This window comes from Parasteatoda tepidariorum, chromosome 6 (assembly GCF_982258835.1).
Source record: "Parasteatoda tepidariorum strain Cologne lab strain chromosome 6, Ptep-v5.0, whole genome shotgun sequence".
Classification (NCBI taxonomy): domain Eukaryota; kingdom Metazoa; phylum Arthropoda; class Arachnida; order Araneae; family Theridiidae; genus Parasteatoda; species Parasteatoda tepidariorum.
The window spans coordinates 55,301,832-55,319,210 of NC_141760.1; the positions used below are offsets into that span (position 1 = coordinate 55,301,832).

Here is a 17,379-nt window from a genome sequence, read left to right on the forward strand (position 1 = left end):
CGTTAAAAATTATCTATAAGCTACATTAGTATTTCCAGTACATCTTCCAGTAATAGTGCTTTTTTAATGACAGATTTTCATTATTTATTTCGTGTACATTCTTTTCGATACATATTTTTCGATATTTATTTATTTATTATTATTATTTTTTTTTTTTTTTTTTTTTTTTGTGATTTTAACAAAGTCTAGGAGGAAAGCGACTCATGACGACATTTTGCAAAATCGTATAGAAATGGTTGCAGAAGTAGTTTTTAGAAAAAGTTTTAGGAAGTTTTTTAAAAATATCCTCGCTTATTTCTATATTTTCCTACTTTATATTTGATTTTAGAAATAATAAGGCATATTCTTAGTTTTGAAATAAATGTTGTAAAGCTTATTTGTGTTTGTCTAGCCTAGTTTAAAGTTATTAGAGAGAAGTTAATGGTCACCTTTTGTTATACACGATCTAGATTTACATAAATAATTATTCATGTTACATCGCCTTAAAACATGAAGAAGCATTACAGTTTTCAACCTTACGTGTTCTTAATTTTAGATCAAAGTGGAACATTATTCCAACTGACATCGCATACTGAGTGAAATAGTTGAGTTGATTGTTTCTTTTTTTTTCTTCAATAAAAACTGCCTTTGGTTTTCCACATCAAACAAAAATCGTAACCTTTTAATAGTGTCATTCATCTTTTTTGATTTTTTTTTTTCGCTACATGAAAGTAGGATCGTCTATGTATCATAAAATACGTAATTGTCGTCTTATCATTTCGTTTATTCTCATTGGTCAGAAAAATTACATGATATGACCATTAACAAACAAAGAATACCTGTTATCTTTAGTTGTCATCATAGAATTAATAAAAAACGCTTCTTAATATTATTCTTGGTTATTACGTTTTCAATTTTGACTATTATTCAAAACTAAAAGTGTTGTTCCTTTTTTATATTTTAAAATAGTCGTATGCTATTCCCTTATTAGACAACATTTTATGATAAATATAATTAGTTACCATTTTACAATCATTTTACGGTTAATAAATTTTTAAGAATTCAAAAAGAAAATTTTATGGGTGAAGTTGCTATGGTAACGAAGCACAATTCTTAGACTTAAATTTCATCCTAATAAAATCGAAAACTAAATCTGTATTACTTCTGTTAAAAAAACATATGTGATCTTTTAATTGAATTTTTTTATTTTTAATTAACAGTCTGTTTATTCTCAAGAAATAAAAGTGATAGCGAAGCAGTCGTATGAGGTTGGCGAGCGAAACGAGCAGAGATTGTGCCCTCTAATGAATGTTTTTTGTGTCTTCATTTTATATGTTTCTTTTTTTTATTATTATTAATTATTGTTAATGTTCCAATTAAAAATACTCTCTTAAAATAATTATAGTTTTTATCCTTGTGACTTAAAATAGATAATCCCCCATCATTATAAAACACCCTAAGTAAGATAACAATAATCTTACGTACAATACAATATCTTAGCTTTAACTAATTACAATAATCTTAGCTTTAACACATCGTATGATTTACAGATTCAGAATGGCTGTCACTTAAATATAGGATATCTCTTGTGATAAAATTTTGTTTAAGATTGTTTTTAAATTGAATTTTGTTCGTTTGCCCATAGTCAAATGAAATATAAAAGCATGATTATTAGAATATAAGAATAAAATTTAAAGGAATAACTATGTTATATACATATTTACTATTTTAATGCTGTTGATGCCGAATTATATTAATTTCTAAAATATTTAAAAATAGAGATGTTAAAAAAAATTTTAAAAAAACATTTAAGATGTAAGAAAATATGGAAAAGCAAAAAATATCGAAAAAATAAATGACTAACAAGGAAAGAGTTGCTTGCAAATCAAACTGATTTTTTTATGTTGTTAGTTTTTTATGAAATCATATACTATTAAAGTTCCTTACAACGACACTTCACAGTAGCAGATAGGATTGTTGTTAAAGCAAGCATAACGTTATAAGCAATTATACATATTTAATATTAAAATAACAATAAAAAAATTCACGTTTAAGATACTTATGAAAGAGAGTGAGAGAAATTTAGTTAATAAATTGTGAATTTAAGAATAACATGTAAAATACAAAAGTGTGCGGAATTTTTTGAATATATTACTCGAAATAATAGATTCTTTATTTTATTTTTGTAATTTTATCTTTTAAATTCAGTGGTAAGATAATATACAACTAAGAATTGTTCATTAGTAAGTTGTTAAATTCAAAGATTAGATACGACTTCTTCCGTGATAATTTAGGTGTGTGTAAAACTTTCGAAGTGAAATCCGGTAAAAAGTTATTAGATTTTCGAGAAAAAGTTGTGTTAAACCCATTCTAATTGCGTGTATTTGATTCCATGAATCTGCTAACCTGCAGTGCCATTTGAAATAATAACAATCGAAGTAACACTTGAATTCTAAAAATTATTTTTAACGATATATCTCGGAATAATAGGATAGTGAATCGCGTGATCCAGTTTGCCTGTCGCTGTGTGTTATGAGGAGAAAGCAAGAAAACTGGAATTGAATCTGCATAAAGTTGAAAGCCTCGATCTAGTTTTCTTCCGTAAGATCCGACTTGTAACGATTATTTTATAACTTGCCGCAGAACAAGTTTACATCTACCTGAAAGAACCAACTCTCTCCCAACTTCTCAAGAATGCAGTCCGCGGAAGGTCACTCTCAAAAAAAATTTATATATATTTTATTCGTGTACTTTCTTTCTTTTACTATTATTATTATTATTTTTGTTTTCAATCTAAAAAAGTAGTGATAGTAAAAGTGGTGAAATATATTCATGCATTCTAGACCAGGGGTCTGTCCAGACATTTTGAGAAAGGTCCGTTTTTGTAAAATTCTGAAAAGATTACTCGTAATTTGTGAATATAAAAAGAACGTTAAGTCACATTCGTTTAACCAGGGTCCGCTTTTGTGAATTTGTGCAAATGGGTCCGTTATTGCAAAAAAACTTTTTCAAGGAGTTTTTAGATTGTAAAGACATACAAGATTATGCTCAACACTGTAAAATTATAATTTAAAAAATTAAATTTTAAAAAATAAATAGCAATTGCAGCTACTAAATTAGCGATGCAACATACAAATATTTGGTATTTAGCCTATACTGCTGAACGCAGAATATTCATTGCGGACGAATAAAGGAAAAAGCGTCTGCCGAAGACAAAATTTAGTTCGTTTACATTTGTCTTTCTTCCCCCCCCCCCTTCCTGGGAAGGGTTTATTCGATTAACAAAACAATAATGAAGATAAACAAATTTGTGAAGTGTCCGATTAAATGATAAATTATTTTGTGAAGGGTCTGTTTTTAAGTTAAAATATTTTGTGAAGGGTTCGTTTTTATGAAAAGATATTTTGTGAAGGGTCCGTTAACGGACCCAAATTTCTTCTAAACCCCTGTAGACCTACAATTAACCACTCGCCACATGGTGAGTCCACAAAAAATAGTGGCGACTTAAATTAAATAAACAACCGGTCACTTTTTTTAAAAAATTGTTTAATGATAGAAGTACATCAATACAGAAAAACTCTTTAAAATAGAATTTTTTCCTTTGAAATCTACAGTTTCTCCATTCAAAATTTTGACCCTTCAGAATCCATCAATTTGTGCTGGTAAGATTCATGTGGAAGGGTAGTTCTTTAACAATTCACATATTTTTAAGTTGTAATTTATCCATTAAATGTATATTGCTTCCTCAAATATTTTTACATTAAGTTCTTTAAAGTCACTATGTTTAACTAAATTTTGTCACATATTAATATTATTTTTATTATTAAATTTACTTTTTATAGCCGTAGATTATTTCTACTATGAATTTTGTTTGAAAGAAAATATATATAATTTTATCCAAGCAACAAAAAAAAAAAAAAGTCTTCAAACAGTTGCTATTAAATGAAAAAGACCTATCAATATCGATCACCGACTTATTAGATTTGAGGAAAAAGTGGCTACTAAGTTGTTAGAGTTTACTGGCCACTGACTACTAAAAGAAAATTTAAATTTTCAGGTTCAGTGCTATAGCATCATCGAAATTATGATTTCGCGAAGGTTTTGTATTTATCAATGGTGCTTTTATATTTCGGTGATAAAATAGATATAAATTGTTTTAATTTCAATAATTAATTTCAAACATTGATTTTTAACGATTACTTTTTATGTTACATCTGCATCTTAAAGAGGAGTCCCAAAAACGTTGTGAGAAACATTACCAAAATTGTGCGCCAGAATTTAGCTCACAAAATATAGGTGATCACCAGAATTAAGATGCACTATTTCTTAATTTTTAACTGAAAGTTCAATGCTTAGCAAACAAACAAAAATTACTTGCTTAAATTAATTCGATTGTTGCACACATCATACTAAAAAAAATACCCGATACAAAATATGGGGGACTTAACATATTTAATCCAGTTCTTGCAAACTATTTGGGGAACCGCAAAGTAATGTCGTTTCGGTGCATTTGATATTTGTTATCAAGATTTTATTTTTAATTAATAATGTATTCTCCCTCGTTAACAACAAACTTTCAATTTCGGATCGAAAATGAATCGAGAAAAAAATGAATTGGTTTTTAAGACTAACGAATATTTAATGCGCCGAAACGACATTACTTTCCGGTCCCCCTAATATATTTTTCATTAAAAAAAATTAGAGACCTTAATTTCCAGCACTTTTTTAATGTATCGCCCATTTTAGGTCAATTTTATACCTAGGATAAAAATGACCCGGTTAGACGGGTCTACCCTGTCAGATTTTCATTACTTGGCTGACGGATATGAATACGGGTATCAAGATTAAAAAACAACAAGCGTACAGCACTAGCCATTCAATTGCTGCTCGTTTCCTATGGGGAGTGGAGAACATCCAGGTTTTCGAATAAGAAAAATAAATCCAAATATTTTCATTTTCTTATTTTAAAAATTGTTTCTTATTTTAAAAATAAGAATTTTTACGATAAACTTTATACAAAATGAACATAAAATATGTAAAATTAGTCGAGAGATATAAACTTGATTTTTATGAGCTACGCGCAATAGTTTATTTTCTATTTTTTCTTGCAGGTTCTATTTTTTCATAGAAAAGTTTTTTTTTTTTAATTTAATTATTTTATTACATAATTGAAGTTCTGAAAATTTCAGAGCAAAGTTATCTGATACGCCTGTTATATTTATTTAAAGCTCTGTGATAAATATTTTGTGTTAAAAAATAATTTGCCCTTTTTTCCCCCATTACATTTCAGAATAACATATACAAAGTCTAAGATTCACTTTCGAATAAGTGGATGCAATGATGTATTTTATTTTTAGGCTCAGTATTTCATAATAAAATAGTCAAAAAAAATTCTTTATGAATGACACATTGATTGTTCTGATGTTATTACTGATATGAACGAGACAAGCCATTGTTGACTTAACTCAAAACGTGTTGCTTATTCGTTAGATGGTCAAATTATAATTACCTTACCTTCGGGCTAACCATGGAAGGCTTTCTTTTCTGTGTAACGCAAATTGGGGTTAGTTTCACTGAGAGAGTTTTTAACAAAAGCGCGTTTGCCTCAATGCCTGATTCATGTGTTACTTTTTTTCTAGACTAGGTTTAAAATAACATATATCGGATAATTAAAAAAAAAAGATTATAATATGGTTCAATCTTTATACCGGCCATTTTATGAAAAATACTTTACAAATATACTACGTTTAACGGAAGGTACTCATAACTGTTATTTGAAATTTAAGTTAATAAATCAGATGAAAAATTTATAAATTAAGTATGTTATCCTCCATTAGTTGATGCATATGACAGTTGACATTTTACATCTGGCATACTGATTTTCATTTAATAAAATTTTTAAATATAGTTAATTAACATAATATAACATATTATAGCATGTAAAGAAATGTAAATATTCATTTAACGTTCTATCTGGATTCATATAAAATTATGATTTTTGTATTGCTTTGCATAAATGGTACAATAACTCGGCTAGATAACCTAAAACCGATCAAATACCAGTTATCCGACCTTAGCAAAATTTTTAGCTCTAGTACATCTCCACATAATTAATTTATAAAATATACCAATTAAAATTTATTGTATGGGAGAAGTATCCTGCCTCTAATCTTCTGATTGTTGTGAATTTATGGAATTTATGTTTTGTGATTTAAAATAATAAATAAATTAAAAAAAAAAAAAAAACGTGTGAGCTTTCTATTTTGCAAATAGCTCAAAATGTGTAATTAGGAAAATTGACGTATTTTCTTAATATTTTAATTATAATTTTTAAATTTTTGATTTAATTTGTCTTACCCTACCATATAACATTTTATTGTATCACGCCGTTTGTTTTTAAGCAGTGTTTTATTTTATCCGAATTTATAATTTCTATTTTATTTATTAATTTCGGCATTTTGCACATTTTAACCTTTCTATGATTTTTTTTCTGACATTTTACGAATTTTTGCACTTTTTTTTTTTTTTTTTTTAACTAGTATAAACAAATTTAAAGGGAATAATTTTTAAAATTAATTTTCCATCAATCGATTTCACGGAATTTAAAATCAAAATATTATTGTAACAATTGTTACTTGGGGATCAATAAGAGCTATAAATTATTTATATCTTCCTTTTTTGTTTCGTCCAATTTTTCCTTGTCTTGGCAATATAATTTATGTATCTTTGATTGAATTTGGCTTATAACATTTTACTGTACCACGCCTTAATTTTTTCAGTGGTGTTTTATTGTATCCGAATCACTGATTTTTATATATTTATTTTAACGATTTGTAGAGTTTAATTTTTTTTTTTTTTTTCATTTAGAATTTTTTAAAAAAATTAAAGGGGATTTTTTTTTAATTAATTTTTTACCAATTTATTTCATGATATTCAATATTAATATACAAAATATTATTGAAGCTAACGTTATATGAATATTCTTGAGGATGATAAAATATCTGTTTATAAATTTTTTTTTTGCTCTGCGATTTCCATATGTCTTTATTTAAGCAATCTTTATTTAAATTTAGCCTCCCCTAGTTCATAACATTTTATTTTATCACACCTTTTGTTAGCAGCAGTGTTTTATTGTCTCCGAATTACTGATTTCTGAAGTAATACATTAAGCGTTTCGCATTCCGATTGTTACGCTCCAGCGATCGGCCCCGAGGTAGTTTTTCGATGTTGTAATTCGTGTTTTAAGCTTTTGGATTTGGCCAAATGAAACCTGGACAGGTGGCGTGCCGTTTTTCAGTCTCAGTAGATTCGGTTTACCTTCTGCAGAGAAGTCTTGTTGAAGGAAACTACCGAGTTCACTTTTTTTTTCCTTCTTCTTTATTTTGCCCATGAATATGTGTGTGGGTTTCCTTTTATTTTTTGTTGGTTTGTCACACCATCCAGATGAATCATTCCGTTTTTGCCGTTCACTGTGTGATCACCTTTGCCAACAACAGCATCTGTGACAAAATAAGATAATTGCACGTTTTATTTGGTTGTTTGCAGGGATGAAATGTTTATATCGTAAACAGTTATGCTAAAAATTATTTTAAGATCCTCAAGTGATTCATAGCGTGATTCTACAGCCGTGGAAGTGATATATGTTGTTATTGTGAGTGTGTGCATTGTATAGTGGTTAATTAATCTGAAGATTTCAAACTGATTAATCGGAATCAATTGTTAATAAACAATATCTGGGACTGATTTTTTAATGCTGTGATTTGTGTGCTACTTCTGTTTGTGCGTGTGCCAAAACGCGTTATTTGTTTCAATATTATTTTAAACGCCTTCTGTTTACAGGAAGCTTACAAATTGCGTGTACTTATCAATTTAAAACGGTAACTGAAGAGCGGTGGAAAAATCTCAAACTATAAATCAAGGTGGAGTGATTGAAAAATAAAGTATACGCGAGAGTGTGTTTTATTTCCTCGTTGTATTTTGCAGCTGGTGATTTATTAGTTCTTTCCCTCACCAAATGGTACCCACTTTCGCGTGTTCGAAAAATCACTTAACATTTCTATCGCCATCTGAATCTGGTTAAGTTGTTTGTGATCCAGTGAAAAGTTAAGCGAAAATTGGCTTTATGATTTGTGGTATGCCGACTAGATTTGATTCGCCTGTGAACAGGGGCAATTTCAATGGGTGTACCATGCCGCCTGCTTGGGGATATCAACATCAGCCGCAATTTTTAAAATGGCGTACATGGGCACAACCAGCACGCCCAGCACATTCATTGGTAAGTGTTTTACTTATTGTTTTTTTTTTCTCACGGAGAGTTTGCTTTCTTTAGGTACATAAATGAAGAAATGACCTCTTAAGAGAATGTAATCTATAACACTCTGTGACTTCGTTATTTTTCTTACCTAATATCGTTGAAGTTTTGTACAGTATAGCCAAAGTCTGTTGCTTTGCTGTTAAACTTAACATTCAGTCAAAGATTTTTATGTAAATAAAAATCCAGAGATTTTGTGATGACCAGGGATGTTAGCGAACGCTCATTAAAAGCTAGGCTGGAAAAAAAAAAATTTTTGTGTTGCTATTATATTTTAGTTTTATTTAGGTTGTTATACTTTTATACAAATCCACTTGAACGTGTTTTATGCACGATGCCTGTTTAAAAGTGATGCATTTCTTCTATTTTTAATTCAATTCATTTATTATAATGCACACAATTTTACTAGCCGTTTATTAATTGCGCCATTGATTTTTTTCTTTGAGTTTTTTTAAGTTTTTTATTAAGTTTTAAAAAGGTAGTATATTCTTTCAGATATATTTTATTAATATAATAATTTGTTATCACAATTCACAATATTTTTAATACTTGTTTCTATTTGAAATGCCCCAAATTTCAAGAAACCGTAAAACCTAAATTTTCCTAAAGGTATTATACACGGTGGCTTAGTGTAGATTTAAAATGAATCGATGGCAATTAGCACTGGAACTGAAAAACTGTTTACTCGAAGAATATTTTTCCTTATGTTAATTACAACTAGATGTCAATATGTGCCTTGTTTATTTGGGTTACTTGAAATCTCAAAAACTGATTCTTTTATTATCCTTACATTCATATCTTAGATAAACTACTTCCCTTTTTTTATGAAACACAGTCCGTACTCATGGAACATGCTGACGAGGTGCGGTCGCCATTGTTCATTTTTTCATTGTCCGTTGTCTTGAGATGATGTCACACTCACACAATAGCAATTAAATGACTATTAGTAAATAGCTAATCGGTCACCCACATTTCTAATACCCGTGTGACCTTCACAGTAGCAGAATCTGTGCTGTAAATCGGCGACCGATAGAAAAACTGGTCCGGAGTTCGCACCAGTGATTAAAATTTTTATTATTTTAGTGATTAGTTGCTGTATAATGAAATTGCAAAAACTGCTATAGATATTCTTCACGCATCACTAAGCCATAGTCATTGTAACATTGTACAGAATTATTTAAGTTTAGTTTGATTTCTCACTTAATATAAGTTCTGTTTTATTTAAGTTTGAAAGTCGAAATTTTTTCGGATTTTAATGAAGCATTAAAATCTTTAATATATGGTTTGTTTAAGAAGCTATAATTTGTTTTAAAAAAAAGTATGAAAGTTGAGAAAGGCAATATCTAATAGTTTTGTTTTCATTATTTTATAATTTTATAACCGTCCATAACAGGGTTGCCACTCTACATGGAGAACAGGGAAAACCTGGAAAATACAGGGAATTTAGAAATCACCTAAAATAACAGGGAAAATGCAGGGAATTTTGATTTTTTCCTTGCAAACTGGGAAAATACAGGGAATTTTGTTTCTTATTTTTGTCTTTCAAAAAATGGTACCCACTCAAAGCGTAATCTATGGGATATTTAGCCATGATATTTCGGCTATACTAAACTATTTCACTTACTATAACATTATTTAAATATGTTCAGCTGTTTTCCCACCAATTAAAACTAATAAATATAGTTAGCCCTATAAAGCTCACAAAAGAGCACAGTAATTGTTGTTTCCTTTTAATATTTGTGTATAATAGTTCAGGGAAAACACAGGGAATTTTTTTTCCAAATTTGAGTGGCAACCCTGCATAATAGCGGACCCAATTTTTTGTTAACTCCGTAACTTTGTAATTTTGAACCCAACTCAAAAGACAAGAAACTTCCTGGATCAAGCATTAAGAGGAACTATTCTTCGAAGAGGACTTTTTGATGAAATTAACCCTCATTTGCGTTACATCGAGGGCAGGACTACGATTTGACGATTGAGACCAGGACTACCCATGATTTGCCCTACGGTAAGGGGAATTCTAACCCATGATCCTTCTACCACTGAGGATATTATACATCAGAACTGTGGTCAGTGCGAGCCGGGAGCAGAATTTGTATTTATCAGCCACCTCTGGGATTCAAACCTGGGTCACCTCAATGGGAAGCGAACGCTCTATTACCTGAGCCACCGCGGCTCTTTATTATAGAATTATCAACAATCTTGTTATTACTCTATATTCCTTTACAACTGTTTCAGTATTACAAAAGCATACTTTTGGTTATTTTGAACTTCCGCCTTCCTTTATGAGCTTAAATACGAAATTAGTAACCCCCTAATATTTGTTCAGATGAGTTTTTTATAATTAATTATTTTTGTGGTTTCCTAGGAATTTTTTTTATCAACCCTTATTAATTAATTCTAAAATTTTTAAATAATCTATAAAAAATTTAGGAAAATATTTTTTTAAATTTATATTATGCTCTAAATAAATGAACTTATGAACTTGTTTTTAAAGCATTTATCACCCTTATTCTTAAAACATTTTATTACCTAAGAAGCAGTATTAAAAATAAGCAAAATTTATTTTTGTAATGCTATTGAAAAAAAGAAATTAATGAGATTTGTATCTCATTGCTATTGAGTATTGCGACTTCACTACAAAATATAGTCATTTTTTTTTAAAGGAGACTGTAAATAAAATAATTAGGTAAATAAATAGATAAATTAAATAATTTACTGCAAAAAATAACAAATTAACAGTGTGCATCATATTGGGGGAAAATGGAGGAAAAAAAATATTTCAATCCGTATTTTAGAGTTAAATAAATCAAAAATAAATGCTTCGCAAGGCGAAATATAATCAAAATTCAAAAACTAAATGCAAATATTTTCCAACATAAATAACGTGCAGGGTGAATCCGGAAAGAGCATTTTAACCGATGGCAGTAAGAAAGAAAAGTATTAAATCAAACGACGGAGAAAAACAAACAAAAATTCATCACGAGATGCAGAGTCCGAAAAGATGCTCCATTTGATAGTTGTATAAATTGCTGTCAGATCAACATTTTGCTGACTTCTTCCGTGGCCTACAATTCCACATGCCCTTCTTTCCCGTTCAGTATATTCTTGATGACCTTTGTACCGCCTGTCCTTTGGGCATTTTCTTTCGGTTCAATAATAACTATTTTTAATGTGGGTGGTGGTATTTTTTATAGTTTTTAAGAATTAAAATTCAATGTATGAAAGAAATCATTGGTTATATTTTTGTTTTAACCCTTTGGCGAAAAATTTTTGTGAAAAATATTTTTCATATTTTTTTAAATTTTGTATTATTTAAAGAAATTTTATATTTAGCACTTCAATTATTTATGGTTATCAAATGCAGCTTGAAATACCGGTGTCTCTTTCTGTGTTAAATGTAAAATCTTTTAAACACGACTCACTCCCAAACAATAATTTTTCAAATTTGCACTTATTTGCAGTCATTTAGATCTATGAAGGGAGAAAAAAAAATTTTTTTTTCCAAACTACTTGTTTATGATTTTATACTTTAGTATAAACCTAATTCCGATAAAGTAACAGAGTCTTTTTTAGTAACTATTAGACTATTTTTTATAATTAAAAACTACCAAAATATATCCTGGCTTGTAATTAGTAGAGCGTCAGAAATATATATATATTAAAGGGACACCGGTGTCCCATTTCGTCAAAGGGTTAATTCATTTCTCTTTATTAAAAAGTTCACATTTTGTGTAACAATAAGATGGCCTTTTAAAATGATTGAATGCTTGTTAATGGTAAATACTTTTAATAATTATAGAGAAATCACGAAAAATGTAATAATAATTATTTATTTATTTTTTCGTTGTGCATGTTTGTTATTTTTTTAAAAGGATGCTGACTGCTTGGGATTGTTTATATTTTAGATTATTGTTGATTCTTTATATTTTAGATTATTGTTGATTGTTTATATTTTAGATTATTGTTGATTGTTTATATTTTAGATTATTTTGATTTAATAATTTTAATTTCATTATTTTTAAACATGCCTTCAAAATAAAATACAGTTATACCAAAAAATAAATATAAAATGATTTAACATTTTAACTTACTAGAACGTTAAATCAATGAAAAGCCGGAGCTTGTTTCTTTGCAATGAGACGGATTCATCTGGGGGTAATCGGAGACAATGATACATTACAAACATTAAAAAATTTATGTCACTACCTTCGGGGGCCCCTGTTTTTTAAATAAATAAAATTCTAATGGAACACAGATATTTTTAATTTGGGGTATAAGCCTAGGAATTTAAATTCAGTTTCTATAAAATGGGCGGCTCGGTACCATTTGATCCATGGACCGGGGGTAACACTGCCTTAATGAATATATGAATAATAAAAAGTAAATTCTTTTAGAGCAACCTAATGTCACACAGTCAATCTTAATTTATTTTTTATATTGTATTTCGATTTTATATATATAGTGTATCGGTTAAGACGAAATCAATTCATTTTAATAGACAGCCTATTGAAAGAAGAAAAAAAATCTATGTTGATATTGCAGGTGTTCGCCATTCATTCTACCGGAACCCTTATTAACGCAAAGTAGATATAACTTCCTTTCTACTTTACGGAACATGCTGAGTTCATATTAATAAAAAGTACTTCATATCCATAAATTTCTTTTTTAATCTTAGTTTTTTTCCCCCATTAAATATCATTTATAATACAATGAATCCCTGCTGTTGGATTTGACCAGGTTTGAGGAAATGTATATAATTTAGATTGCTGCTGAGTTTTGAACTTCTTTTTCCACTTGCTGAACCTAAAATTAATTTCAAAATCATCTATGAACTCCTTATTATCTTGTTCGATATTTTTGCCCTGCTTTTAATTGTGACTTGTTTCTTTTTTTCATCCAGAGAATTTGCTCTAGTTTAGCTAATTTTCTTCGTTTAAGTTAATATCCTGATATTAAAATAAATAAAAAAATTTCGGTTTACGTTTTTAGATACTTCAAGAAATACAGTAAAAATTAAGTATAAAATTTCAAGTATTTTGCAGTATCTTCTATTATTTCAAGTATTTTCAAGTATCTTCTAAAAATATATAAAACTTTAGTAAAAAATATTTAGTAAAAAGGTTTGCCTAAATAACCAGAATTGGAGAAATGTAAGCTCTTCTTTAATTCCCGACAAACCAAGACGTGATGCAGTTGCGGCCTTCCGCTTATATACAGGCCACGATTGTCTTTCTGCTCACTTATACCGCATAGGCCTTTCCACCACGCCTTTTTATCCACTTTGTAAATCTGGAGAGAAATTGGGCAGGGACCACCTGCTTCTATGTGGGGCCCTTCATGGACACACTGAGTCTTCAAGATATTGGGAAGCAAGAGAACTTTTAAGGCAATGACTTCGGTCTTCTTTCGTTGTTATCCTCCGTACATTTGTATTCGTTATTTATTTCATATTTCTGCTTGTACCTTTTTGCCTTTCCATTGGAAATCAAAAAGAAAAAAAATGTCTATCTTCTAATGCCGGGAGAATATTTAAATAACAAACAAAGGAATAATAAATCGAAGTAAGGCATTTCGATTTCCTTTTTTAGTGTTTAAAAATATGAATGCAATTATAATTTTACATTGAATCTTTCAACAAACATATCTTAATTTTAGGGCTAGTGATATTTTTACGCAGTTAACACTGTTGGCTAGCGATTAATTCAGATACAAAACATTAGCTTTTGAGGTGTTTTATCTCAAAGTTGAAGATTTTTTTATTGCATAATCTATTTTATCATAACTACTAGCAGTAGAATTATTAGTTTTTGCAGCTATGTACTTCTGCGTCTGACGATGTGAATGTTATGTCTTACTTTACTTAAATTTCTAATAAGTTTTGGTAATAAAATTGTTACGTTGTTTTTCTTCTGAACGAATACCAATTCAATACAATATTTTGAATCCTATCCCCGCGCTTTTTTTTTTATCAGTTGTCGGTCCCATTGACGGGTTGGAAAGAAAAGGAAACGAAGCGATCTGAAAAGAATTGCGTGAGCAATTATTCTATAACATGAAATTTTTAAGAAAAGTATGAAATATGAGAGTTGTTATAAGCCTTAACCTAAAATTTTTAGATTTTTTATTTTTATAATTAGTTTAATCATACTTTGGTCAGTTAGGAGTTATTGGCGCAAGAGCCAGTTTTGGCTATATCGCATCTTCAGCTAGGTTTATTTAATTAACAATTTTAATGCAATTGAAAAACTAGACTGATGAATAGAAACCTATGTGCTTGAATGATGTTTTAATTTATTAATTTTATACTTTCCATAGAAAGCCAATTATCAAACGTTGATAGTAAAATGTAAACAATGTATGAAAACTTAAAATGATTGACTTTTTGCGTAGCTACACTCCCGCTCTAAGGCGTAACCGTACGTCTGAGGTCGCTTACAATCAGACATTCATTTCGAAGATTTTTTGTATGTTAATAACATCTCTTTTGTCTAAACTTGAATGGTATAGCCGTGTTATTTTTGATTTTTAAACTGATGTTGGTGCTTAGTTTTTCTACTCAAATGCTCATTCTGGATCCTGATAGTAAAAAAAAAACAACTTAAGTGTCTATATTCGTTGAAGTAGTGTGGGAAAATCACCTCGTTTAACGTTACCTTGAATATGAAGGTTACAATCTTGATGGAAAGTCATTAAATAATCGCACTTCTTCCGTGTGTCATTTCGAATTCTTTTTTATTGTTGTCTTTGAAACTTTTCCAGGGAAGGAAAGTACGTGTTATCTTATTTTTCCCTTTGCTCGTAAACTATTTTTTTTTTTTTTTCATTGAACTCTGATCTGTAACTAATAATTGGTTAAATTTTATTGCAAGCAACTTTTCGGAAATAAGTAAGATTTCAAAAAGGAAAAAATCATAGTTTGTTGAGTACATATTACTCTTTTACACTAATATAACTTATGAAAAATCTCAGTTTAGAGTAATACAATAAGAATAAGATATTCTTACTGTGCATCTTATTATTCCTTTGACGCAGAATTTTTATTATTTTGTATTAGTTTTGGCCAAATTAGTTGAAAAATATTGTATTTAGCATTTAATTAATTTTCCTTGTGAAAAAGCCTGAAACACGGGTGCCTTTTTTGCGTTGAAGGTAAAATCTTCCAAGCACGGCTCATTTCCAAACAATAGTTTTTCAAATTTACACTTACTTGCAGTTATTTAGATCTAAGAGAAACAATTATTTGTCATAGAAACTTCTTTAATTCACAAAATCAATTATTGATAAATTTTTGAATCTGAATGGAAAAAAAAATTTCGGACAAATATAATTCTAATAATCTAACAGATTTTTTTAGTCACTGTTAAACTGTTTTATATAATCAAAAAATGCAAAAATATATTTTCGTTTCTGATTAGAGCGTCAGAAAAAAAAATTCTATATAAAAGAGACACCGATGTCTCGTCTGCGTCAAAGGGTTATACTACTAGATTATTATTTCTAACATTCGTATTCCAAATAGCAGGGCTGATTGTGCTCCGGAAAAAATCCGGATTTCCGGATTTTTCGCTAACAGTGATCCGGAAGTTTCCGGAGATCGAAGGTCCAGACGTTTCAAAAAATCATTGATCACAGAAGTTCCCGGAAATCAAATTTTCAAAAGTGGAACTTAAAAACACAGTTTATTTTATTTGTTTGAAAGGGAGAGTCAGAGAGATACTTTATAAGCTTATATTCATGATTAATATTCATTTTTTATCAGCAAATAGTTGTTATAATCATAAACTCAAGAAAGACATACATTTGTAAATTTTAATTACTTTTCCAGGTCATCATAGGTATGTGTAAAATTTTAAATATATTTTAAGTAAACTAAGAAATATTGAGAAAAATGAAGAAAAAAAACTTGTTTAATTTTTTTTTCAATTCATTTTTTTTTTTTTTTTTTTTTTTTTTTTTTTTTTTTTTTTTTAACTCAAGAAATTTTCCGGAATTTTGACTTGGGCTCACAATCACCCCTGAAATAGTAAAAATACTTCTTTTTCGAATTTCCAAATTCAAAGTTGCACTTTAAATAATTTATGAAGTTATTATAATATGCACTTTAAGATAAAATCTTCTTGCTTGAGATGCTAACCTTAGATGTATTACCTAACTCGAACATAAATATGCTGATTAATGATAAATATGCTAATAAATGTTAATGCTAATTTTTAATCAGACTAAACCAGCTTTTCGATGTATTCGGATTCTGAACCTTCTAAATATAGGGGGTGACCGCAGCTTGGGGTATATGTTCCCAGTCGTGTTGTCAGAAAAACGGTAAAAAACATTTTAATCGCCCTTCCCCCCCCTTTTTTTTTTCAATGAGAAAATAGCGTATTGTGCCATATTTATGCATGCTACGTAGCGAAAATCAATACTTATGTTACATAATTAATCATTGGTCGAAAAATATTTAATTCATAAAGTATAAGCATCACGTTAAACTAAGTACTTCATGTGACAAATACAAAATTTCAAATAAATAGATTGAATAGTTCTGCAATATTGCAATTTTAAAAATGTATAGCTTTGTAAAGATGTGGTCAGTTAATTGCTCTAAATTCCAGATCTGGCGTCTTTGTCTTAAAGAAAAAATTATTAGACCAAATATTAATCTATGCATACATTTTACGAGAGTAGGGGAAAAATGGGGGCCTCACCCCACTTGGCTCTCACCCCACTAGGCTCTCACCCCACTAGGCTCTCACCCCACTTGGCTCTCACCCCACTTCTTTGACTTAGTGTTCAACCCCACTGATAAGCACTAGTCATTTTTTTTAATATTTTTTTTTTATTTTTATAAATTTTATTTTATATCTATGTTTTAGTATACTATCTCTATAAAACATTAAAATTATAATTATTATTTTGGGACTTGTTTTTTTTTTTTTCAGTGTATAAAATTACTCATTAAATGAAATAAGTTATAAATAGTTTCATTAATTTCCTTGAGGATTATATTTGATTTGTGAATTATTATTTTCTCAATTAAGCATTATAATTTCAATGATTTAATTTTAAGAATGAGCCTTCAAAGATTACAT

The 17,379-nt window shown here is 29.1% G+C and overlaps 1 protein-coding gene across 4 annotated transcripts in view; it reads left to right on the forward strand.

Annotated features, from left to right (window-relative positions):
- Positions 1–17,379, forward strand: part of LOC107454425 (serine/threonine-protein kinase 26) — a 91,308-nt gene that overhangs the window by 35,708 nt on the left and 38,221 nt on the right. Inside the window, exon 1 of one of the 4 annotated variants that reach the window (XM_016071622.5) lies at positions 7,277–8,254. The exons of the other annotated variants lie outside the window; for them this stretch is intronic. Within the exon in view, the coding sequence (XP_015927108.2) occupies positions 8,102–8,254 (153 nt within the window). The 5' untranslated portion in view covers positions 7,277–8,101. Of the gene's footprint in view, positions 1–7,276; positions 8,255–17,379 lie in introns of those variants that run through there. 4 annotated transcript variants of the gene reach the window in all.